This window comes from Protopterus annectens, chromosome 11.part0 (assembly GCF_019279795.1).
Source record: "Protopterus annectens isolate FY-2018-M chromosome 11.part0, PAN1.0, whole genome shotgun sequence".
Classification (NCBI taxonomy): domain Eukaryota; kingdom Metazoa; phylum Chordata; order Ceratodontiformes; family Protopteridae; genus Protopterus; species Protopterus annectens.
Window position 1 is genome coordinate 660250337 of NC_056745.1, and position 25023 is coordinate 660275359.

Below are 25023 nucleotides of genomic sequence, written 5' to 3' on the forward strand. Positions count from 1 at the left end.
TAACACACCACTTAACTTCTGACCCTCCAAATGCTCCTCTGTAGCTGGGTTGCAATAGCTCTTGGGTGCATCTTCCAAACACACTTGCACTCCCCCAACCCCCCAGGTACCGCTAGGTCTTGGCAACTATAGTTTGTCCTCATTAATAGCAGCTTGGTGCGTATTCTGCTTTGGCAATATATTTCTGTAAAATTTCATTCTTTCTAGTACTCATTCCAATTTACCCACCATACCCACTACCCTTTATACCGTACATCTATCTTTGCAGCTGTTCTAATAGCTATCCCTATCCACTCCCTTACTAATATCTGTGTTCGCATCCCCCTTCTTGTGATTAGTCTTCTATTCACATTATTAAAAATACTAGTGAATCTCTTGTTGTGATACAAAAGAAAGAAAAACAGAGGATTTAGGAAAGAAACGTGAATTCCTCTGCCCACATTAAAACTCTGTACATCCAGGTATCAAATTAAGTAAATCCTTCTATGCAGGACTAGCATCCATTGTGCAGTAGCTGTGAAGCTACACAACAATATACCGCTGTTAGTGTAGTGGATTTGCAGTCCATGCTTGTCCTTCTTTTGGGTAACCCAGAAGTACTGTCTGGCTAAATGACTTGTTCAGAGTACTACAGGATGCAGCTCACAAGAGACTCATTGCCATAACCCATAGTATTTACTGTTACATAGAGCTATATGAAATAATACTTCACTCTTCTCACCTGCAGGGTTATGTAAGTAGAAATGCTTAGCATTGTGGGACCATAAATTGACCATCTCCACATGAAGGGGGTTGTATGTACCAAAGTGTCACAGCACATTAGTGTGGAGGTCGGCTAAAATGGCAGTCATAATTCTTGCACAAAATTAGAAAACATCTCATGCAAACACTATAAAAGTGTTGGGAGGATGGCCTAATGGTTAAGGTGGTTGCCTTACAAACGCAAGGTGCAGGGTTTGAGTCTCACAAGGAATAACTGTATAGGCTTAAAATGGCTTGCAAGGGCAGTTAGCGTAGTACTAATCTATGAACCTATGTTTTGAGTTAGTAGCACTGACACTTAGTAGCTGACTGAAATGTCCATTTATACACTTCAGCAGTTACTAAGCTGAAAAAATATTTTTCTTCCTTGAACCACTCAACATATACATGTGTGCACACACCACAGACAGAAGTGATCACTCAGGGGCAAGCATGCCTGCACCAGACTCCTCACTATGAAGGGAATTTATGTTCATATCCATTGCACCTGTTACAGAAAAACAGTTATCAGCAGGGAGCTAGAAATAATTTGAGCACTGCAAGGGTACATATTGAAGTGAAATTATCTCATAGTGCAATATTCTCTTCTGTACTTTGCATTTTTCTGTACTGTTGCCATTTGCCAAGAGGTAGAAGGGGTTAATGTGCTATTTGCATTCATTCAACACACCTTGCTGGTATGCTGGTGTGCGTTTTGATTGGGTAGGGAGTGGGGCTATTTACTAAGCACTGTGATATCTTTGAAGGAATGCTTATCCTGTCTTCATTGTGACCAGTGTGTGATCACTGATATAGCATTGCTATCCTGGTATCCACAGCCTTTGTTTGGTGCTGGGGGAGGGAGGGAGACTCTGATGCATATTCCTGGTATCCACAGCATTTGTTTGGTGCCAGGGGAGGACCTAATGCATATTCCTGGTATCCACAACCTTTGTTTGGTGCCGGGAGGACCTGATATATATTTCTGGTATCCACAGCTTTTGTTTGGTGTCAGGGGAGGGAGGCCCTGATGTATATTCTTGGTATTAGCAGCCTTTGTTTGGTGCCATGGGAGGGAGGAACTGATGCATATTTCCTGAGAATTATGTTGTGTTGTACTTAAAATGTGATGGGCGAAATGGTGGTGGTGCATGGTTAGTAACTGATGCACTTAATCAGCATTGTGTTTGTGTCTGAAGCATGATTACTTACACCAGAGTTGTACTAATACATTTTTGTTTATTTCAGATGAGAAGAAGGGACTGATAATCCCTGCCATAGGTAAGTTTACTTGGTGTTTTTCCTTGGGTTGTAAGAACAGGTTGTCACAGATATGTTATCCTGGTATACTTAACACTTGTTTGGAGAAATAGATGTTTGCCATTTAATTCTTACAACACCTTAAAACACTCACTTCTCATGGGAGTTTGATGCATGGTCTTTGAAAGATGAGTTGCCCTGTCTGGTGATGGGAGTGTGTGAAAAATTTGAAGTTGTATGGTGATTAGGAACCAGTGTAAAGATTCTTCAGATATGTACCTTTTTATTGTGCACTGCACCCCTTTTCCTAGGTGGGAGGTGTGTGGACTGCTGTTTACTATTTGTGATGAGGTCACAACTGTGGGCTTAGTAGCTGCTGCATTGCCCTGGTCTGACTAATCTTTGTCTGCAGGATCCAGACATGTTGACACTTGCAGGTTTGTGCCCAGGAAGGCTCAGACTTAAGTTTATTCTACTGATGATATGGTCATACAGACCTTTAAGATTCTCAGTAAAACAAGCACTCAGATAGCAGGTACAGAGCTCTCTGTTAATTAAATAATGCTTCAGTGGACATTAGTGTTAAAGCATGCTCGATACCTTAGCTGCTTATTATCTCTGCATGGATACTACCCAAGACATGTCCACTTCCCTGCCTTTTTGTCATGTGTGTTAGAAGGCATACACCATGTATGTCATGGTATATGCATTTTAAAATTATTTTATAAAAAGATGTGTGTGTTTAGAATTTAATTCTAAAGGTATTGTATCATGGTTTTTGGTTACGTATTTTGCTTCTGCCTGGTTGTATATATGTGTGTTGGTGGGGCTACATTCTGCAAGTTGGTTCATAATTCCAGAAATTCTGGTTATGCCCCTGTTTTGAAAAAGACAGCAGTCACCCAGCTGTGGCAAAACTAATGTTTTCAGCTGTGATATCAGTACTTGTTAGCAGAAAGCAGGACAAATGTACTTCATGTGTGAAAACTTTGCATTCCTCATTGGTCACATTTGATCACATGTTGATGCTATATTGTATCATAGTGGTATTTTCATATTGTTCTTTTGTCATAATTTTTCTTAATCTGAACATTGTGTAACTTGTTTATTTGCATTGCTTGGACAACCGTGTGTCATGGTTTTTAGTTGTTAAAATCTCAACTGCGTGATTGTAAAGTATTTTATTTGTATAGGCTATTAATCTGACTGGAAATGACCTTGTGCATGGTATGAGCTGTTAGCTCAATATTCTTGTCCTGAATTTCAGCTGGTACTCTACCTGCGCTTTTATTTTTTGTGTTTTTCCTCACTGTCTTAGTGTAACTAATTGTTGTGCAAAACACTACTGCACTGACTCTCTCTGTTCCTCCATCACCTGGTTTATACATTATCTGGTTGGAACAGTGTGTACAATGTAACAATGTAAATGCAGAGTGAATTGTCTGTACTTCATTTTTAACTTGTGTTCGGAGAGCTTTATTTAATAAATTTGTGGTTCCTGCAAAGATTTACTTTCTGGTTCTTCGCTTTTTTGGATTTATTTGGTTGGAACTGCACTTGCTGTTTTGGTTTTACAATGTAACTTTATTTCTTCCCTAAATGCTTTGCTATGCACCAACTGTATAATTGCATTTTGGAACAAGTATTTTTATGTGTTTGCCTTAATAGGCACTGTCTGACTTTCTTTATCCTGTTATTAATCTGATATATTTTACTTACCTGTATACAGTGCATCCTTGTTTCCCTTTTTCCCTGCTGTACTGTTACAACTCATAACTACCCTCTATCATCCCTCATATTACTTTTTGCTTAACCATAGTTTTCTTTTACAGCTCCCTTTGCATATTCCCATCAAGCGTTTCCTGTCAGAAATTGATACCTGGAACCTTCACACCATCCCATTAAGGCTGTGGCAAGGAAAATAAAATAAAACACAAACAGTTCTACAGCTAAGAGCAACTATATATTTGCTACCTCTTCTCAGTGGTTGTAGGCAAGTGTTTAATTACTGAACTATCCTGTACTTAAATAATAGTGGTGAACACACTAACTTGGTCACTATAGTGTAGCCTCCCCCTCTTCTCACCCTTTTTACTCTATTTCTCTTCCTTCTCATCCTTAGTGGCTGCATTAGATCACAAGATCAAACCAATAAAAAACTAAGCTAAAAAGGAATAGTAGCCAAAACTCAGCATATGCATTCACTCTACATGGCCTCTGCTCATTGTTTGAAAGTACAACACCAATCTGTGGTGTTCCTGGATGATTGTTTTTCTTTACTTTATCTGCTTGGTCTGCCATTTTGGCTCAAACTGTTCTGTTCACCCTCGCTATGCTCGGGCTCACTCCGCTCCCCTACCCTGCCCCCATTTCCACCAACCCCTGCAACCATTTAACTTCTAGTTAACCCCTTCACCACTCCCCCTCTAAGCCCTCCCCTACCCATCACCTTCTTCCTATCAGATCTCACCAGTCCCCTCTCAATTAAACACACACACACACACACACACACACACACACACACACACACACACACACACACACACACACTCTCTCTCAAAACACACCTCTAAAACCAATTACTCCTCAACTGTCAGCTTACTACACCCTCTCACACCATCACACCCTCCCATAATTAACTTCTCTCTCACCTCTAATAAACTTTTCCATTACCCCCTATTTACAGTACGTAATCTACTCACATATCTCAACTATTTTTCTCTTCCTTATCACCTTTAGCTATTCCTAGCATCTACATCTCCCCGTATAATTCTAAAGAAACTAACAATTAACCCTCCCCTTACCCCAACTAAGCCTACCACACAAACCTCTCATCACACCACAGCCAAATCTTGAGCACACAAACATTTTGAGCTAATCTCTACGACCTTAGCCTAAGTAACCCCCTAGTCACCTTATAGTGACTAGATAAAATAGATGTTATAGCTCTCTTCCACTCTCCTGCTCCTTCCTCATATCACTCTATCCATCCCAATCATGTTACCTACAAAACAATACTAAGCCTCCTCATTATTTCTGCACTTATTCTCCTATACAACCTCTCCTCCTTCAGTACTCACTTAATACTCCCATCACTCTCCTGATGCCATTACCCTCACAGTAATATGGCTAAAACTCCATATCCCAGACAAAGACTTCTTACCCCAGGTTATAACATATTACACCTGGACAGAACCAAAAAAAAAAAAAAAGGTGGAGGTGTGGCCATCATGTTTTCTAACCACCTGATTGTAACTCCTCTAGCTATGCCCATCCCCTCTGTCACTCCAACCGAATTTCTAGTTGCAGGTTGCAAAATAAATTACCTCAACCTAATCACTATAACAACAGTCTACATCCCCCCAGGGGATAACATCCCAGTACTAGAAAATATTCTCTCCTGGCTTTCACAATCCTCACCTAATGAAACTACTGTCCTAGGAGATGTTAACATTAATTGGCTATCCCACTCCTCTGATAGTCCTATCACATCTAGTAACCTTGGCTTCTCCCTATTAATCACCACTCCCACTCACATAAGCAAACATACAAACGCCTTCTCTCTTCTTGACTGGATACTTGTCTCCAATACTCAAAGATATCACTTCCCTGAAACTCTGCCTGACTCCCTCAGTGATCACTGTACAATCAGAGTTCTCAGATTCTCTTCATACTATATTAGACCACATAGGTGCATAGAGTGCCGTAAACTCTCTAATTTTGATCCAGACATCCTAAATACACATCTCTCAGCACTTAACTGTTCCTTCCTCAAGTATCTACCTCTTGAAAATTCTGTACTTAAATTCAGTTCCATATTCCTAACATTCTTATCTCCCTAGCACCTTATGTACAGTTAGAGTTAATTATCTACATCTTCCTGGCTTACCCAAGCCACATGTACCTTAATGCAAAAAAGAGACAAAGCGTGGAAAACATGCTCCAAAACAAAACTCCCCCACCACCTCCAGCACTATAAACAACTACACAACCTTACAAAAAGACATATAATCAATGACAAGAAACACTTCTATAGCAATCCTCCCCCTTACTCACATCTAACCCAAAACAATTCTGGTACTCTATCAACCAAATTCTGCACCCAGGTAACCCCTCATCTCTCAATCCATCTCCTAACAACACTCCACAAGAAACATCATCTAACTTCAGTTCATACTTTGACACTATCATCAAGCTTTCACTCCAAACTAACTCTGGTACCAATGTTAATATCTCTCCTGGACCTCCTACATCCCCTTACCTTTCTCAGGCCTTCTCTCTGAAAACTGCCTCTACCAGCTATATTAAAACCTTGCTCCTGAAGCTAAAACCTTGCTCTTCTTCTGTTGATAATCTGCCAGCACTCTTTCTTCAAAAGGCTGATAACTCTTGCCTTTCCCATCACCATACTCATTAACTGCTCCATCACTGAATCCAAAGTTCCCATTCTCTGGAAACAATTCTATACTATACTCATTCATAAAGGAAGTAACTCCTCTGAACATGCCATCTTTAGGCCGAACACTATTCTATCCCCTGTTTCCAAAATATTAGAGAAATGTGTTCACAAGCAAATCTTCAAATACCTCCTATACGAAAACTACCCCCATACAACATGGCTTTTACCAAAAGCACAGTACCCCCACTGCCCTCATATCCTTCTTAAATACTATTTCCCATGCCAGAGACAGTAATAAACTCATCTCTTGCCTATTCTGTGGCCTCTCAAAAGCATTTGACACTGTATCCCACCCCCTGCTTTAACCAAATTCTCTGAACTGAAGCTATCTTCTTCAACTATCGCATGGTTTGCTAGTTACCTCTCTGATCGACTTCAATCAATAAAATGGCTGTCTACTACATCCCCAGCCCTACCTGTTAAGATGGGTGTACCTCAAGGATCTATCATTGGCCCATTACTATTTAAAATTTTTACCAACAAACTGTTTACATCTTGCCCCCAGTCTTCTTTTGTACAATACTCAGATGACTCCACCATCACCATAGCAGACCCTCTCTTAGACCTAAATGCTCTCACACAACAATCCTTTTTATCAATAAAAAACTGTCGCACCATGAATCAGGTAATTCTAAATAAAAAAAAATCTAAACTCCTGCTTTTCACTCAACACTATGAACCATCTAAAGTCCTCCTTCTCTACCTCTTCCCTTAATAATACACCTATCTCTGTTGAGCTTCACACAAAACTGCTGTGGGTCATCATTGATGGCCAACTCAAATTTGATCTGCATGTCTCCAACATCAATAAATCCCAGCAAAAACTATGACTTTTGTATAGCAACAAAAAAATTTCTCTCCACTAGATGAAAAATCTCCCTATCTCATGCATACCTCCTTCCAGTCTAGTCTATGGCTCACAAGTCCTCCCTAACCTTTAGATCACTCTCCTAACAAAATTAGAATCCACATACATAAAAATTGCATGATTCACTGTGGATCTTATTTACCACTCTCACCACTATCTTGCTCTTAAAAGCCTAAATTGGCTAAAATTTCCCCATCAACTGCTTCTCTCTCAGCTTCAAATCATATATATTATACTGCACCAGCCCTATTTCTGTCCTGATCTTCCCTCTCTTGTCTCTCTCTCTATATCCCTACAAGGTCTCTCCGCAGCTCTGAACAAACTGTCCTCCAGATCTACAATCCCAAAAGCAAAACAGGCAAAACCAATACAGCTACTCCCCTGCCCAATTTTGGAATAAACTTCTTCTCGATATAAGGAATGTTAAGCACCCACAAAAATTCAAGACTGCTACCAAAAACTTTCGAAGCAGTACTTGGATCTGTCACTGTAATTGCCCTCCATGAATCTTCCAGCTACAACTCTAACCTTCACCTTCACCAACTTCCCTTACTTCCTCTCATAGCTACTCTTTGGCTGTACCTCAACATTTCTGATAGAGTCTCTGTAATGAAACTTAAATTTTACTCCAGTCTAAGTTCAGCTTAAGTAAATCTCATATCTACCATCCTTATTCTTTTAAGGGTATTCCTCCTACATGTAATTGACCCACAATTACGGAGGTTATATTGCTTGATTCAGTGAGTTAAATTTGTATGTAATGTCAATATGTAAATAGTGGACATCATGATGTGCTTTTAGCTTTTTAAATCTTAATGCTTTTTATATCTTAATGTATCACTATATTTATTACTGTGCTTTTTACTTTTTATATCTTAATGTATAACTATATTCACTACTGTATATGTTTGTAATTACTTATGGAGCTTTTCTCCCTGGGCCTCTGCTGAAAAAGGGCTTTGACCCAGTTGCACTAACCTGGTTAACAACTGTCAAATAAATGAATACATATTTTATCTTTTATTAAAATGAGCAAGTATGTGTGAATAAGGAGAAAATCTGTAATGAACTCACAATTTTTTAATGCACCCTCTGCAGCTGTTCATTGTTTGAATAAGTAGCAGACTTTAAGTAACTTATTTTATTCAAAAACTGGGTAGTTTTCATATATCTAACTGCTGTAGTAAGAAGAAATAGTTTTATTGTACATACAGTATGCTGTTACACTCCAAAACTGTGAAAAAGACAACTTGTTATGCACCTCCCTGATGTCAAAGAATGCAACCTACAGAGATGTTATGGTATAGTCTTAGGCTGCAGAATCCATGAGGACAGCACTGGGAAATGGAACAACTTTTAAAAGGTGTAAAACACTTTACACTGCTGTATAAAAAAGTAGACTGAAGTGGTTAACATTTAAAGACTTTAGTACTTCAGAGATACACTTTTTTCTGGTCGTTGTCTGTGTGTCAGTGCCAAGTATTTTACAGAGTTTAAAATTGTAACAGCTTGCAGTCCTACACCTTTATTTTTCTGTAAGCTTCATGTACTAGAAAGAATTATGATCGTCTCTAATTCTAAGTAGGTTTGTGTTTTTGTTCCATTCTCACACTAAACTTCCTGACATCCATGTCTCAAACACACAGGATTCTTATATCAGGAGACCAGATCATGCTTCTCTGTTTCAGTTATAGCCGTTCATATTGTACAAATGAATCTACCATCAGGCTTTCTTTAAGCTATATATAGAAATCAGTGTGCAAGGCACCAGTAAAGGCTGTCCCTCCTCAGTGAGCAGTGTAGTTAATGAACGTAGTCCCAAATAAATGTAGCACCACAGGTCCAAAAAGATTTTTTAATAAAAGGCAACAATGTTCCAAAGATTGAGCGCGTTCGTCTCCTTACAGGAAACTTCATCAGAATCATCAGACTAATTGCACTCAGTTTATATATATGAAAAAAACATTTAATTGGTTCCCCTCCTTCAAAGAATAGAAACCATGAATTACGAAAGTCAACTGGGTGACCCAAAATATTCTAAGACACCTTATTTGGTGATTACATTTAATCAGGACACCGGTTGGGTAAAGAATACCATCAATAAGTTTTGGGACATGTTCAAGAGAATGCCCAATAGATTGGACATTTTTAAGAAGCAGCTACGATATACTTATAAAAGAAATCCTAATCTTAAGGAGATTTTGGAAAATAAAAGATATGAGTTGGACAACAGGATGGTTACAAAGACAGGTCCCCACAAATGTGGAAGATGTTCGCAATGTACTTTTATAGCAAATTGCAACACCTTAAGGATTCCCAGTATCCCATTTACACTGACTGTGGTGGGTTATTATAGCTGTTTCTCCAAAGGGGTGGTATACCTGGTTTATTGTACCAGCTGTTGGGCATTCTATGTTGGTAAAACCGAGCGTAATTTAAGACAACGTATCTATGAGCATATGTATGATATAAGTTGGAAAAGAAAGATGAACACTCTGTTTAGGCATGTCACACGGTGTACTGCAGCTGACTATAAATTTTGGGTCCTGGAACATATGGAATGTAGTGATAGGGGAGGGGACTGGGAAAGCAGGCTTGAATACAGGGAAATGAACTGGCAGTTACATTTAGATACCTGTATGTTTCCCAGATTAAATGACCATGTTTCTTTGGCTCCAGCCCTAACATTAAGGGTGTTAAAATTAAAAAAAAAATGAAATCAACAAGAAATGTATCATATTATTCTTTAATATTGTTCTTTGATCTTCCAACATAATCAAGTTGTACATTCTTTTTTATAAACAATTATAAGTACATTTTTATACTTTATATTATTCTATATATATTTGTTCCTATAACAATATTAACAGCAAAGAGTTAAATGTGTTTTTATGGGTGGGTTTCAAATCAATGAAATGCTTTTTCCATTTATTTAAACTGAGTGCAATTAGTCTTTGATGATTCTGATGAAGTGTCCTGTAAGGAGACGAACGCGCTCAATCTTTGGAATATTGTTGCCTTTTATTAAAAAATCTTTTTGGACCTGTGGTGCTACATTTATTTGGGACTAAGTTCATTAACTACACTGCTCACTGAGGAGGGACAGCCTTTAGTGGTGCCTTGCACACTGAAACTGCTGTGGTTCTTGGCTGTGAATTTTTCAGTGTGTCCTTGTTTTCTGTTTTACTATATATAGAAATACTAAGTTCTCTCCATTTTCTGTCCTGTTTCTCCTGGTGGTATGAAAGACTAGCTGTAAGCAAAGAAGGAGCAAGGGAAGAGAGGCAGATCAGCTAACTATAGTAAACATATTTTAGCAATCATTAATAAGCTGTTTAACCATGATGGGGCACACTACCCAATGATGAGCAACATTACAATATAGCAGGGGGGATATGTCGTGAAAGGAACCCACCTCTGCCCTTATAATAAAAAAATTACGATCCCTCATAAAATCCTCCAAGGCCAGCTTCGAGAGAAAAATTGCACAGGACACTAAAGACAATCATAAGGCTTTTTTCAGTTATGTTAGGAACCTGGGATGCAACTCCCAGACTTGTTCTGAGTTGATTCTAAATGACAAAAAATACACTGAACCCACAGACATCGCCAATATCCTGGCAGACAGGTTCAGTGCAAACTCCCCAAAAGAGCAAGTATCTATCCCGGCAGAGTGCAGCCTCCCAAACATCTCTGATGCTCAGGTGAAGGTCGCCCTCTCCAAAGCAAAAAACACTGCTTCCATGGGACCAGATGGCATCCCGGGTTCGTCCTACATGAACTCCAAGAAGAACTAATCCCTCAAGTAAAACTGCTGTACAATCTCAGCCTCACTACAGGATATGTGCCCAAAGAATGGCGTGCAACAGTGGTCCCACTCCACAAAGGTGGCGCCTCTGGGACCCTGGAAACTATCGCCCATAAGCCTGACTAGCCTAGTATGCAAGGCTATGGAGAGGATCATCATGGAACTCATAAACAAAGACATTGGGGACCTACAGACACTAGATCCTACCCAATTTGGCTTCGTCAAGGGCAGATCCTGCCTTTTGAACCTGGTCGACTTCTTTGAAACAGTCACCAAGGCCATAGATGAAGGGAAGGTAGTCCACACAGCCTATCTGGACCTCGCAAAGGCATTTGACACAATACCCCACTCGGGCATCATAGATAAGCTATCCAGCCTAAATATAAACCCCTATATCACAAGATGGGTCGCAAACTGGCTCAAAGACAGAACCCACAGAGTCAGAGTTTCTGGAGCCATGTCAGACTTGAGACCGGTCACAAGTGGCGTCCCACAAGGTTCTGTCCTGGGACCTCTCTTGTTTGGTATTTACATTTCTGAGGTACAGGCCAACGTGGGAGGACTATGGCTCACCAAGTTCGCAGATGACTGCAAACTGGGCGCTATAATCGACTCTCCAGCTGACACAAACATCCTTCAAAAAGGTCTCGCAGAGACAGATAACTGGTGCCAGAGCCATGGTCTAAAGCTAAATGCCAAAAAGTGTATAGTCATACCCTTTGGCAAAAACAATGTGCCCACAAATTACCACATAGGTGGTAACCCATTAAGTGCAGAGAAAGTAATTAGGGATCTGGGGACCCAAGTTGATAGCAATCTCTCCTTTGACAACCACATTGCCAAAGTGGTTAGAAAGACCTTCTACATAGCCCACCTCATCATGAAAGGATTCACATCTAGATCAAGAGAGGTAATCGTGCCCCTTTATTCATCCCTCATCAGGCCCATCATAGAATACAATGCCCCCTTTGGGATGTACCTTACCCAACATCTGCAGCAATTAGAAAGACCCCAAAAGTACCTCAACAGGAGGATCAAGGGACTCAAACAGATGCCATATGCTGCTCGGTTAAAAAAACTCCAGCTCTACTCAGTTGCATACCGCCTACTTCGAGGCGATCGATGCCTGACATATAAAGCTATGTCCAACCCAGAATTAATGGACATGCTCCACCTCAGTAAATCTAAATCCCTTAGAGCCACGCACTCAAGGGACTTGAACCTCAGCACAGAAATAAATAGAACATGCTGGAGGGACAGATTCATAACCCAGAGGCTCCCTTCGCTCTGGAATAGAATTCCAATTCATGTTAGGCAGAGCACCTCACTGTCTCTCTTCAAGAATCTTGATGAGTGGATGGGGGATCGTAAGTTTGTCCCGGGGATTACTTCCATGTCACTATTAGACAGAGGCACAGTAAACTAAACTTTAAAAAGGGCACAGTATACTCAAATCAAGGGGTGGCGTAAGCCAAACACAATCGGGCTAGGCTTATAAATGCCCTAGGGCAGATAGCCTAGTATGAACCTATTAACCTATGAACCTATAAGATCAGTGCCATTTATTCCTCACTTTGGTGAGGTCTCTGAAGTCTTTAAGTACACAAGAAAGTAGTTGTGTGGAATGAATCAGTCAGGTGCAAGAATCTGCAGAAATTTTAATTTCACTGAAAACAGTTCTCCTTCTCAAATAGATCACTCAAGATTTACTAAATTTCCAGCCCCCCCAAAGTAAATCTTTATTTGGTATTGACATAATTAGTAAGATGGGTTTGCCATCCTGTCTCGACATTCACTGTATCATATTAGTTGTTGGGCACCAGCACAAACATACTGATTTTACTGATATGAGGAAATTATTGGCTTTGACATGCCAGTTAAATATTTCCTGGTAAATTAGATACCTTGAAAGAACTTACAGTAACAGTCCAACTTGTACTTTTCATTAAAGAACTTTCACTGTAAGTCTTGTTGCCTCGTTTTTGCAACAACTACTTTTTTGTTTTTGGCATCATCAGTACAGACTATGAAACACAGTTGTACAGCTGACAGATTTTTTTATATTTTTTTAGTAATACTTCCTCATTAATACCATTTAAAATTGCTATTGCCAAAGGACTGATATTTGATAATTTGTCCTAAGAACTAATTTATCTCTGCAACAAAACTATAGTTTACAGTTCATAGGTTCATAGGTAGGTACTAGGCTATTAGCCCTAGGGCCTATATAAGCCTACCCAAAAAGTTATCCTGGCTTTCGCCACCCAAGAAAATTATTTTCCTGTGCCCCTGTCGAGCAGAGCCACAGAAGTGATCCCTGGGGTGAATTTCCTATTTCCCATCCAATCATCAAAATTTTTCTTAAAAAGTGCTAATGAGGAGCTCTGTTTGACATAGATAGGTAGTCTGTTCCAGAGTATGGGAAGTCTCTGGGACAAGAATCTATCCCTCCAGCATGTTCTGTTTATTGTGGTGACAAGGTTTAGGTCCCTAGAGCATGTAGCTTGGAGGGAGTGGGATTTTTTTAAGTGGAGCATGTCCAACAGCTCTGGTTTTGACATAGCTTTGTATGTTAGGCTGAGATCACCTCTGAGTAGGCGATATGCAACAGAGTAAAGTTGGAGTTTTTTGAGACAGTCTGCATAGAGCATCTGTTTGAGGCCAGTAATCCTCTTTGTGAGGTATTTCTGTGGCCTTTCCAGTTGTTGTAGATGTCTTGTGAGGTACATACCAAAAGGGGCATTGTACTCTATAATGGGTCTAATAACTGATGAGTATAGGGGAACAATGACCTCTTTTTTTCTGGATGAGAAACCTTTTGTGATGAGGTGAGCCACGTAGAAGGATTTCCTGACCACTGTGGTGATGTGATTATGAAAGGAGAGACTACTGTCCACCTGTGTCCCAAGGTCTCTTATCACACTTTCAGCTTTAAGTAGACTACCACTTATGTGGTAGTTCATTGGTACAGAGTTTTTACCAAAGAGGATGACAATACACTTTTTGGCATTGAGCTTCAGACCATGGCTTTGACACCAGGGATCTGTCTCAGTGAGGCCCTTTTGTAGTATGCCCATATCATTAGGAGTTTTGATTATGGCTCCTAGTTTGCAGTCATCTGCAAACTTTGTTAGCCAAAGACCTTATGTGTTAGCCTGTACTTCAGAGAAGTAGATACTAAACAGGAGAGGACCCAGGACTGAACCCTGTGGTATTCCACTTGTCACTGGTCTGAAGTCGGATTTGGAGTCTGCTACTTTCACAGTGTGGGTTCTGTCTGTAAGCCAGTTGGCAACCCATCTTGTGACATAGGGATTTATACCTAGTTTAGTGAGCTTATCTATAATTCCAGAGTAGGGGATGGTGTTGATAGCCTTGGCGAGATCTAGATAAGCTGTGTAAACCACCTTACCCTCATCTATGGCTTTGGTGACTGCTTCAAAGAAGTCAGTCAGGTTTAGAAGACATGATCTGCCTTTTACAAACCCGAACTGGCTAGGGTCCAGAGTTTGGAGATTACCAATGTCTTTGTTTATGAGTTCCATGATGATACGTTCCATGGCTTTGCAGACCAGGCTCATCAGGCTAATGGGGCAGTAGTTCCTGGGGTCCGTCATGGCTCCCCCTTTGTGGAGTGGGATAACTGTCACAGTGGACTATTCAGTGGGCAAAAAGCCTGAGGTGAGGCTATGATTGACCATGGTACTTAGGTAGGGTGCCAGTTCATTCTGTAGTTCATGTAGAACACAGCCTGGGGTATTGTCAAGTCCCATGGATGCTGTGTTCTTGGCTTTGGAGAGTGTGTTTTTTACCTGTGCAGCCGTGGTTACAGGAACTTTGCATTCTTCTGGTATAGAGATGGGCCCTCTAGGGGGTGAGAGGGGGGTAAAGTTAGCACTGAACCTATCTGCCAGGATGTTGGCAATATCAGTTGGGTCTGTATATTTAGTGCCATTGTGCTGTAACTCAGAGCAGATCTGAGTGTTGCCATTGAGATTCTTGACATAGCTATAGAATGCTTTGTGGTTGTCTTTAGAGTCAGTGGCAATTTTGTTTTCGTAACTAGCTTTGGAGGATTTTATGAGGGATCACAGCTTCTTACTGAGGTTGACATTCCTAGAGGGATCTGCAGCAAAACAATGTGCCCACAAATTACCACATAGGTGGTAACCCATTAAGTGCAGAGAAAGTAATTAGGGATCTGGGGACCCAAGTTGATAGCAATCTCTCCTTTGACAACCACATTGCCAAAGTGGTTAGAAAGACCTTCTACATAGCCCACCTCATCATGAAAGGATTCACATCTAGATCAAGAGAGGTAATCGTGCCCCTTTATTCATCCCTCATCAGGCCCATCATAGAATACAATGCCCCCTTTGGGATGTACCTTACCCAACATCTGCAGCAATTAGAAAGACCCCAAAAGTACCTCAACAGGAGGATCAAGGGACTCAAACAGATGCCATATGCTGCTCGGTTAAAAAAACTCCAGCTCTACTCAGTTGCATACCGCCTACTTCGAGGCGATCGATGCCTGACATATAAAGCTATGTCCAACCCAGAATTAATGGACATGCTCCATCTCAATAAATCTAAATCCCTTAGAGCCACGCGCTCAAGGGACTTGAACCTCAGCACAGAAATAAATAGAACATGCTGGAGGGACAGATTCATAACCCAGAAGCTCCCTTCGCTCTGGAATAGAATTCCAATTCATGTTAGGCAGAGCACCTCACTGTCTCTCTTCAAGAAGAATCTTGATGAGTGGATGGGGGATCGTAAGTTTGTCCCGGGGATTACTTCCATGTCACTATTAGACAGAGGCACAGTAAACTAAACTTTAAAAAGGGCACAGTATACTCAAATCAAGGGGTGGCGTAAGCCAAACACAATCGGCCTAGGCTTATAAATGCCCTAGGGCAGATAGCCTAGTATGAACCTATGAACCTATGAACCTATAAGATCAGTGCCATTTATTCCTCACTTTGGTGAGGTCTCTGAAGTTTTTAAGTACACAAGAAAGTAGTTGTGTGGAATGAATCAGTCAGGTGCAAGAATCTGCAGAAATTTTAATTTCACTGAAAACAGTTCTCCTTCTCAAATAGATCACTCAAGATTTACTAAATTTCCAGCCCCCCAAAGTAAATCTTTATTTGGTATTGACATAATTAGTAAGATGGGTTTGCCATCCTGTCTCGACATTCACTGTATCATATTAGTTGTTGGGCACCAGCACAAACATACTGATTTTACTGATATGAGGAAATTATTGGCTTTGACATGCCAGTTAAATATTTCCTGGTAAATTAGATACCTTGAAAGAACTTACAGTAACAGTCCAACTTGTACTTTTCATTAAAGAACTTTCACTGTAAGTCTTGTTGCCTCGTTTTTGCAACAACTACTTTTTTGTTTTTGGCATCATCAGTACAGACTATGAAACACAGTTGTACAGCTGACAGATTTTTTTATATTTTTTTAGTAATACTTCCTCATTAATACCATTTAAAATTGCTATTGCCAAAGGATTGATATTTGATAATTTGTCCTAAGAACTAATTTATCTCTGCAACAAAACTATAGTTTCATAGGTAGGTACTAGGCTATTAGCCCTAGGGCCTATATAAGCCTACCCAAAAAGTTATCCTGGCTTTCGCCACCCAAGAAAATTATTTTCCTGTGCCCCTGTCGAGCAGAGCCACAGAAGTGATCCCTGGGGTGAATTTCATATTTCCCATCCAATCATCAAAATTTTTCTTAAAAAGTGCTAATGAGGAGCTCTGTTTGACATAGATAGGTAGTCTGTTCCAGAGTATGGGAAGTCTCTGGGACAAGAATCTATCCCTCCAGCATGTTCTGTTTATTGTGGTGACAAGGTTGAGGTCCCTAGAGCATGTAGCTTGGAGGGATTGGGATTTTTTTAAGTGGAGCATGTCCAACAGCTCTGGTTTTGACATAGCTTTGTATGTTAGGCTGAGATCACCTCTGAGTAGGCGATATGCAACAGAGTAAAGTTGGAGTTTTTTGAGACAGTCTGCATAGAGCATCTGTTTGAGGCCAGTAATCCTCTTTGTGAGGTATTTCTGTGGCCTTTCCAGTTGTTGTAGATGTCTTGTGAGGTACATACCAAAAGGGGCATTGTACTCTATAATGGGTCTAATAACTGATGAGTATAGGGGAACAATGACCTCTTTTTTTCTGGATGAGAAACCTTTTGTGATGAGGTGAGCCACGTAGAAGGATTTCCTGACCACTGTGGTGATGTGATTATGAAAGGAGAGACTACTGTCCACCTGTGTCCCAAGGTCTCTTATCACACTTTCAGCTTTAAGTAGACTACCACTTATGTGGTAGTTCATGGGTACAGAGTTTTTACCAAAGAGGATGACAATACACTTTTTGGCATTGAGCTTCAGACCATGGCTTTGACACCAGGGATCTGTCTCAGTGATCTGTCTCAGTGAGGCCCTTTTGTAGTATGTCCATATCATTAGGAGTTTTGATTATGGCTCCTAGTTTGCAGTCATCTGCAAACTTTGTTAGCCAAAGACCTTATGTGTTAGCCTGTACTTCAGAGAAGTAGATACCAAACAGGAGAGGACCCAGGACTGAACCCTGTGGTATTCCACTTGTCACCGGTCTGAAGTCGGATTTGGAGTCTGCTACTTTCACAGTGTGGGTTCTGTCTGTAAGCCAGTTGGCAACCCATCTTGTGACATAGGGATTTATACCTAGTTTAGTGAGCTTATCTATAATTCCAGAATAGGGGATGGTGTTGATAGCCTTGGTGAGATCTAGATAAGCTGTGTGAACCACCTTACCCTCATCTATGGCTTTGGTGACTGCTTCAAAGAAGTCAGTCAGGTTTAGAAGACATGATCTGCCTTTTACAAACCCGAACTGGCTAGGGTCCAGAGTTTGGAGATTACCAATGTCTTTGTTTATGAGTTCCATGATGATATGTTCCATGGCTTTGCAGACCAGGCTCATCAGGCTAATGGGGCAGTAGTTCCCGGGGTCCGTCGTGGCTCCCCCTTTGTGGAGTGGGATAACTGTCATAGTGCACCATTCAGTGGGCAAAAAGCCTGAGGTGAGGCTATGATTGACCATGGTACTTAGGTAGGGTGCCAGTTCATTCTGTAGTTCATGTAGAACACAGCCTGGGGTATTGTCAAGTCCCATGGATGCTGTGTTCTTGGCTTTGGAGAGTGTGTTTTTTACCTGTGCAGCCGTGGTTACAGGAACTTTGGTAGGAGGAGGGGGCTGTCTATGTACATGAGGCAATTGCTGCATTGCCCCAAGATGCCCATATTAATCAGGTAGGCAGGAGAAATCACCAGGAGCTGACCCTTAGACATGCCTGGATAGGTGCTTATTTATTAAGTACTAAAAACTGCTTTCCTCTAGACAAGTGAGGAAAGTTGAGTGCTGTAGTAATTTGCAGCTTATTTAGTGCTTACAATGAGTTCTGAACAAGTTCTGAGTTCAAAGAAACAAATTTGAGTGCTGAAACTAGAAAACTGGCTAATTCTAACAAACAAAATTAAGCTTGAAGGCTTCCCTCCAACACAGAAGGGCTTGGGGGCTCAGAAGCCTACAAACAGTCTAGACATCTTACAGGAAAGGCAGGAAAGAAGCTTACTTTTTTTTTCTTTCCCAGATGCTCTCTTTGTACACAGTAGGAGTGCCTGAAATCAGAATATGATCTCACTGCACTCAGTTGAGTGAGCAAATGAGATGGGCCCAGAAGGAGGATCCAAATACAAATTTACAAGAGGGGTGGGCAGTTTCAAAGCCACCAAGATTAACACCAAAACAAGACCACGGAGGGTGGGTAGGGAACTAACTGAAAAAACAGTCAAAACTTCCAGTTCAGTTAATATTCAATGCAACACAAATAAATCAATTAAAAAATCAATTGCTGTTTTCCATGATAGGGTGAACTGACTACTTTCATTGCTGTCAAATGCCCAAATAAAATGTAAAATATCAGTCTCTAGAAACTAAAAAAAATTAGACTTCAGTGAGTTAAATTGGTCACCTATCAGTTAGATGCTCTGCCCTTCCATTCTGAGCAGAATACAATTAGCATTTTGTAGATTCTTATTAGTTAAGCAGTTAGATCATTTGAAACCTGAATCATGGTTATATTTTTGATTATCCATTAATTTGTGTAGATTCTATTTCAAGCAGGTTAGAGTGCTACTTTGTTTAATATGAGCTTGAAGCCTGTTCCAGAGGATAGAACTTTTGGGTAGAAGAATCTGTCCCATTAACATCTTCTGTTTATTCTGCAGTGGAGGTTTACTTCTCTGTTAGGGAAATTCATAATGTTCTGGGTTTTGTGAAAATGTAAGAAAGCATGCAGATCAGGGTCATAAGATGAATTATAGGCTAGGCAGAAATCACACCATAGGAGTCTGTAAAAGATCAGAGGGAGCTTTTGGGCATCCCACACAGGTCATTCCATAGTGTTATCTGATTGACGAAATCAGATCCATTTTATCATTAACCATTCAGATCAAACCAGATATTAGCTGCAGTTAATGACTGTAGGTCAATGTGCCTAACAAAATTAAACTTAAGTACTGAAAGGGGGGTGGGGGCATATAATGTTCAGCACTAATGTATATAAAACTAGGGGCCCACTAGGGACCATTTAAACCAGGTGTCTAAACCCAGAGGCCAAACCAGGAATCAGCATATTTTTTGTAGCTCTCAATAATGCTTGCAATATAATATGAATTGAGAGTTTACTCCAAATCATCCTAACAAGAGCCTAGGTCAGAAGTCCTGAACCAATACAAGCAAAAAGATTTTGATTTCTTGTTTGAAAATTGTGATGCAAAAATTAATTCCCGGAGCAACTGATTCTTCATTCCTTAAACATTTTTAGATCAATATCAGGTCTCCACATAGTATTCTATAGCCAATAGAAAATGAAAACTGTTTAAATCTGTCCCTATATGAAAGAAGCCTGATCTTAATAATCTGACTCACATAAATGTGTTGTATGCATTCAGATTTTTTGTAATCTGAAAAGAGATGAACATCCATGAAGAGCGACAATATTCCAAGACAGGTCTAACAGAAGCCATGAGTAATGGTCATGGCCTTGTTAATCTTTCTCAGGTCTATCCTGATTTTTTTTTCATTTGGTATAAACTATAAAACAGGAAAAGTAATAGAAGTACAGAGCCAAATTTATAACTAAACATAAGCTGTGCACAAGCCACCAGAATGTAAAGATCTATAAAATTGTATTAATGAAGAATTGCTTCGCACTTGAATCCTGCAATGCCAAGGAACTTCATCAGAACAGTTAACAGTGAAACCGCCCTCCTAAATTATAAGACCATCATCTATTCTTAGTGACCTCACAGAAAACAAAAACATATTCGTTGTGATACATCAAACTTTAAAAACAATTACTTGACATATAAAACATGTGACTAATCAATTATAGTTACTTGGAAAAACATCTAATAGCAACAAATACGGTTCTCTGGACTAATAACTTTCAGTAAATTTAAATAAAATAAAAATGTTATGTAAATAAAGATATAAGACTCCTGCAAAACATAAAGAAATTTTTAAAAAAATCACACTTTTGCTGCCCTTGCCTTTAATACTGGGATAATAGAAATATTTTCATTTAATTCTGGGGATTTTGAAAAGTTCAGTTTGAACTGCCAAATAGCTCCGTGTATTTTAAATTGTTTTCCTGTGCTCTTCCCCTCTCATCCAAAACAATTATCTCTAGAATGCAATAATTAAATGTTTTGAAATGTTAACAATTTCATGAATGTTTATATAAGGCATTCTTTCCATTCTGTCTCTTGATATCATAATTGTGCTTGTTAAATTCTCTTACATAAATACCTTCTGGTTTTGCCCATAGTATGATGCACAAGCTGAACAAATGGCTAAGTAAACAACCCCTTTACTATGGCATTTCCCATATTTAGGTACAATATTGGCAGAAAAAGAAGATAACCATGTAGTAACTATCTTGGTGGGGTACCACTTTACTTCTTGTGATGTAGTGTGGCTGGGATCTACTTATGTGCCATCAGTCTAGCTGAAGCCCATTCGTTTTCTGAAGAAGGACAATCTCTTTCCTGTCACAAACCAGTAATAAGTGAGTTAACAGGCAAATACCATGTGTTGAGGTGATAATGTTTTGTTCATAATGTGTTAGAATTTAGATTTCCAATTTTTTTATCAGCAAATTGTGGCCTATGTGTTGTAAGACCCATTAAATGAAAACCATTTAGAAAATTGACCTGAATTAAAAGAGGAAATGCAAGTCTAGGCAAGGGCCTGAAATTCTTTTTGTACTCTTGGGCTAGCTGAGTAGTATAGAGAGTAACTGATGGCATGCGAGGTTGTTACCATGCAGTCCTCTACTTAACGTGTTACTTTTTTAGACACGCAAATCACTCCATTAAGGATGGGGATCTGCAAGCTGATTTTTTTTTTTTATGCTTGTTTTCAGGGGCTCCAAAACCATTGAGAGCAAAAGAAGAGAATATGCACTGTCTCAGTGCCTTTTTCTGTGGAACAGCTAAACTAAGCAGTAAAAAGTTCTCTGCAAACCATTCAGTAAAAAACTGCAAGAAAGATGCAGCCAAGCTAGAGTCTTTGCTGTTCTGTACTGTAGGCCTATGGGATATAAGCAGATGACCACTTATGGACATAAGTGTTTCATCTACATGGCTTCTGAATGCTCATGTCATTTTACTTTTAAGTCTTTATGGGTACATTTCAGCCAATAAAGCCAAGCCCCACAAGCTATAGATATGCACGTTTTAGCCTTTTTTGACATCGTCAGTACAGCATAAGTGTATTGTTTTGGCTACACTTTAGAAATGCAGAGCTGCTTTATTTCATTGCATATTTCCCATGGGCCACCACTACAGGAAATTTTAAAGGATTATACCATGAAGACTGTAGCTTGGCTGGACTTTCTTGCAGTTTTTACTGATTTATTTGTGAAACTGTGATATTTGGGTTAAATGGCTTATAGCTAGATTGTTGTACAGGTTTTAATCCACAGTTTGGAATCGGTTTAGGTTGCACAGGTTTGTGTCATGTTTTGGCGCTGATACCATTTCAGTAATTTAAGTACTTTGACATCCAGAAGTAAAGCATATGTTAGGTTACTTTGTACCCATTTCCATTAAATGTATGCAGATGTGGAGGTACTTTGCACTGGGCCTATATAATCTTTGTGTATTATGTGCCATAGGTGCTGCACTAGTGCTACTAACAACTGTACCAATGTTTTTGGCTGAAATTTATGCTAGAGCTAGAGCCTAGCTCTTGTTGGAGTATTTGTGTCTTCAGAAGGACTTTTACGAGTATTTAATGATAACCAGCTTTTGGCTGAATTAAATTTCATGTACCAAGATGCTACCTGGTTCAGTTGGTAGTCTTACAGAAGTCGACTAGTAGGTCACTAGGACTTGAAAAAGAGGCATTCATGAGTGCCCTGATTTCTTAAACTTTAACCTCATATAGGTTATTCAGGAAACTTCTTTAAAATCAGAGTACAATGTTACCTTGATGGAAGGTGATGGAGTTGTAATGCATTTGTGAAATTGTAAATGTTTTAAATGTGAAGTTAGTTTCTTGTTAATGTCTTGCTTTTATACTCCACAAATTGAAATTACTACGTTTTGAGCTGCTTAACTTTTAGTTTTGTTGTTGAATGTGTTAATTTAACAATACCTTGCTTAATAAATCAGACTGCTATTTTTCCAAGCTTTATTGTTACGTGAAATAAATGTAAAATAAGAAGTATTTGAACTCTACCTCTGCTAACAAAAGAATGCAATATACTTGTATATTCCATCGTATCTTGAACAGGAGTAAGAAATGAAAAAATAATTTACACATAATTTATAATTAGCAAATAAGAAGTTGAAGACCACATGTTTTTCAAGTGAAAGTCTGATTAAACTTAACTCACCACCTTTTAACACCTAGTCAGTTCTTTGCATAGTACAAATTTGTACATAACGTCAGATCTTGGTGTTCCAGTCTGTTAGGCATGACATCACTTCTTGAGTCTGCAAAAAACACTTTTCTGTGCCAACATAAAAATTCATAACATCAGTGCAGTACATGCACCTTAAAACCCTCTTTTCATTCAGTTTTAAACAAGTCCATTCACTTAATCAAACGCATTCAGTTCTTTATAAATTATCCAGTTTAAAGTATTTGTACAAATAAGATAAAATATGTACATTCATTTATTACTGCATTGTTTCTTCTGACCTGAAAAGAATATTTTCTTTAGAGAATAGTCTAAAGGATACCATATTTTATCCTGGACTTTATATTGGGCACAACTTCTAAAAATGACCCTTGTATGGCTGTTTTGATTATAGACTGTCTTTAGTAGTGGCAAACTATAATTATAACTGCAAAGGAATATGTTTGTCGGATGGCTGAAACTTTTAACACTTGCTGTCCTTAAGCTGTTGGTGGCAATCATGAAAGTAAATCTTAAAAACTCGTATTTTAGACTGAAAATGGGTCATATAGAGCACTTTGAGAAATCTGCTGCTCTCAGTTCATTTGAACCTAAATTTGAATGTGGTGCCATTAAAATACCAGTGGCAAGTCCATGAAAAGTCTTTAGTAGTAAAAACAACCTCCAATTTCAAACCATGTCACATTAATTAGGTATCCGAGAAGTAATGGGATCATTTGAATGACAGCAGTAAGAAGTCTTAGTGGCATAGGCTATACACAAATGACAAACTGTACTGCAATGTAGGAAGTTGAGAGCATGCACCACTGTGCTGTCTGCAGTGTGTGAAGCACCTATTTGCCAGGGGGATGGTCTGTTATATGAGTAAGTTCATATTTAAACAGGTAAATACGGTTAACATGAATCCGGTGTATAACACTAATAACCACTGCCTGCCTGTGGTGATGCAAGATCATCACATTACTGACAACATTTACCCTTTAAGGTTTTGTCCTCTGGGTGAACCATTCCTGCCATTGGTAAGTCCATCATCATCCATGGTTAGTGGATGATTATTAGTGCACTGTCCCATACTCTGTAGAAAATTAGTTAACCATATTATCTAAGTCATGGTGGTAAGTTTATCCCCTAACAAAGATCTAATGAGTCATGACTACAAATACTATCAACAGGACAAGCCTTTGTCAGTACCCTTTTGAAGTGAATCATACATAGAGTTTGTATCAGATAATAAAACCGGTACATAATGCAGTCTGAGTGTCATAAGGAAAAGGTGAACTGAACTGCGCAGCTGTTGCTCTAGTACCCAAGAGAAGTAAGCATGTGTGCTGCCTGTTAATGCATGAGATATTTACTGCCATTTTCCTTCCATGCTTTAAAGGTGACGCCAGGCAATTTGTCTAGGCAGAGGCCTTGCATATTTTTGATGAAAATCTAGAGGGACTAAATCCATTAGCATCAATTTTGCTTTATAGTTATGGAAGTGTCACACTTGCTGTTGAGTAAAATTCAAACTTTAGAGCCTAAGCCCTAATTATTGTAATGAGTCCTGCAAGTAAAACAGTCTTATATGTGGAATTTTGGTAGGGGAAGTGATTTGTTGCAGCTGTGTTATCCATTCATCCTCTGGTTTACTTGCTTATCCCAGTTCAGGTTCATAGGGTAAGTCACAGCTTAATATGGCACTCTATGTTTGCAAGGCAGAGATATATACTAATTCTGGATAGAATGCCAGTCTATAATAGGATTATTACTAACAGACACACACATAACATGTACACCTAAACAAAATTTTAAAGGTAACTTACAGCATATCTTTAGAGTGTTGAAGGAAACTGGAGCACCTGGCAAAAACCCATGTAGGGGAAGGAGAGTCATGTAGTCTC

The 25023-nt window shown here is 39.4% G+C and overlaps 1 protein-coding gene across 2 annotated transcripts in view; it reads left to right on the forward strand.

Annotated features, from left to right (window-relative positions):
• Positions 1-25023, forward strand: part of LOC122815537 (3-mercaptopyruvate sulfurtransferase-like) — a 255237-nt gene that overhangs the window by 111179 nt on the left and 119035 nt on the right. Inside the window, exon 2 of one of the 2 annotated variants that reach the window (XM_044088103.1) lies at positions 1990-2022. The exons of the other annotated variant lie outside the window; for it this stretch is intronic. Within the exon in view, the coding sequence (XP_043944038.1) occupies positions 1990-2022 (33 nt within the window). The remainder of the gene's footprint in view (positions 1-1989; positions 2023-25023) is intronic. 2 annotated transcript variants of the gene reach the window in all.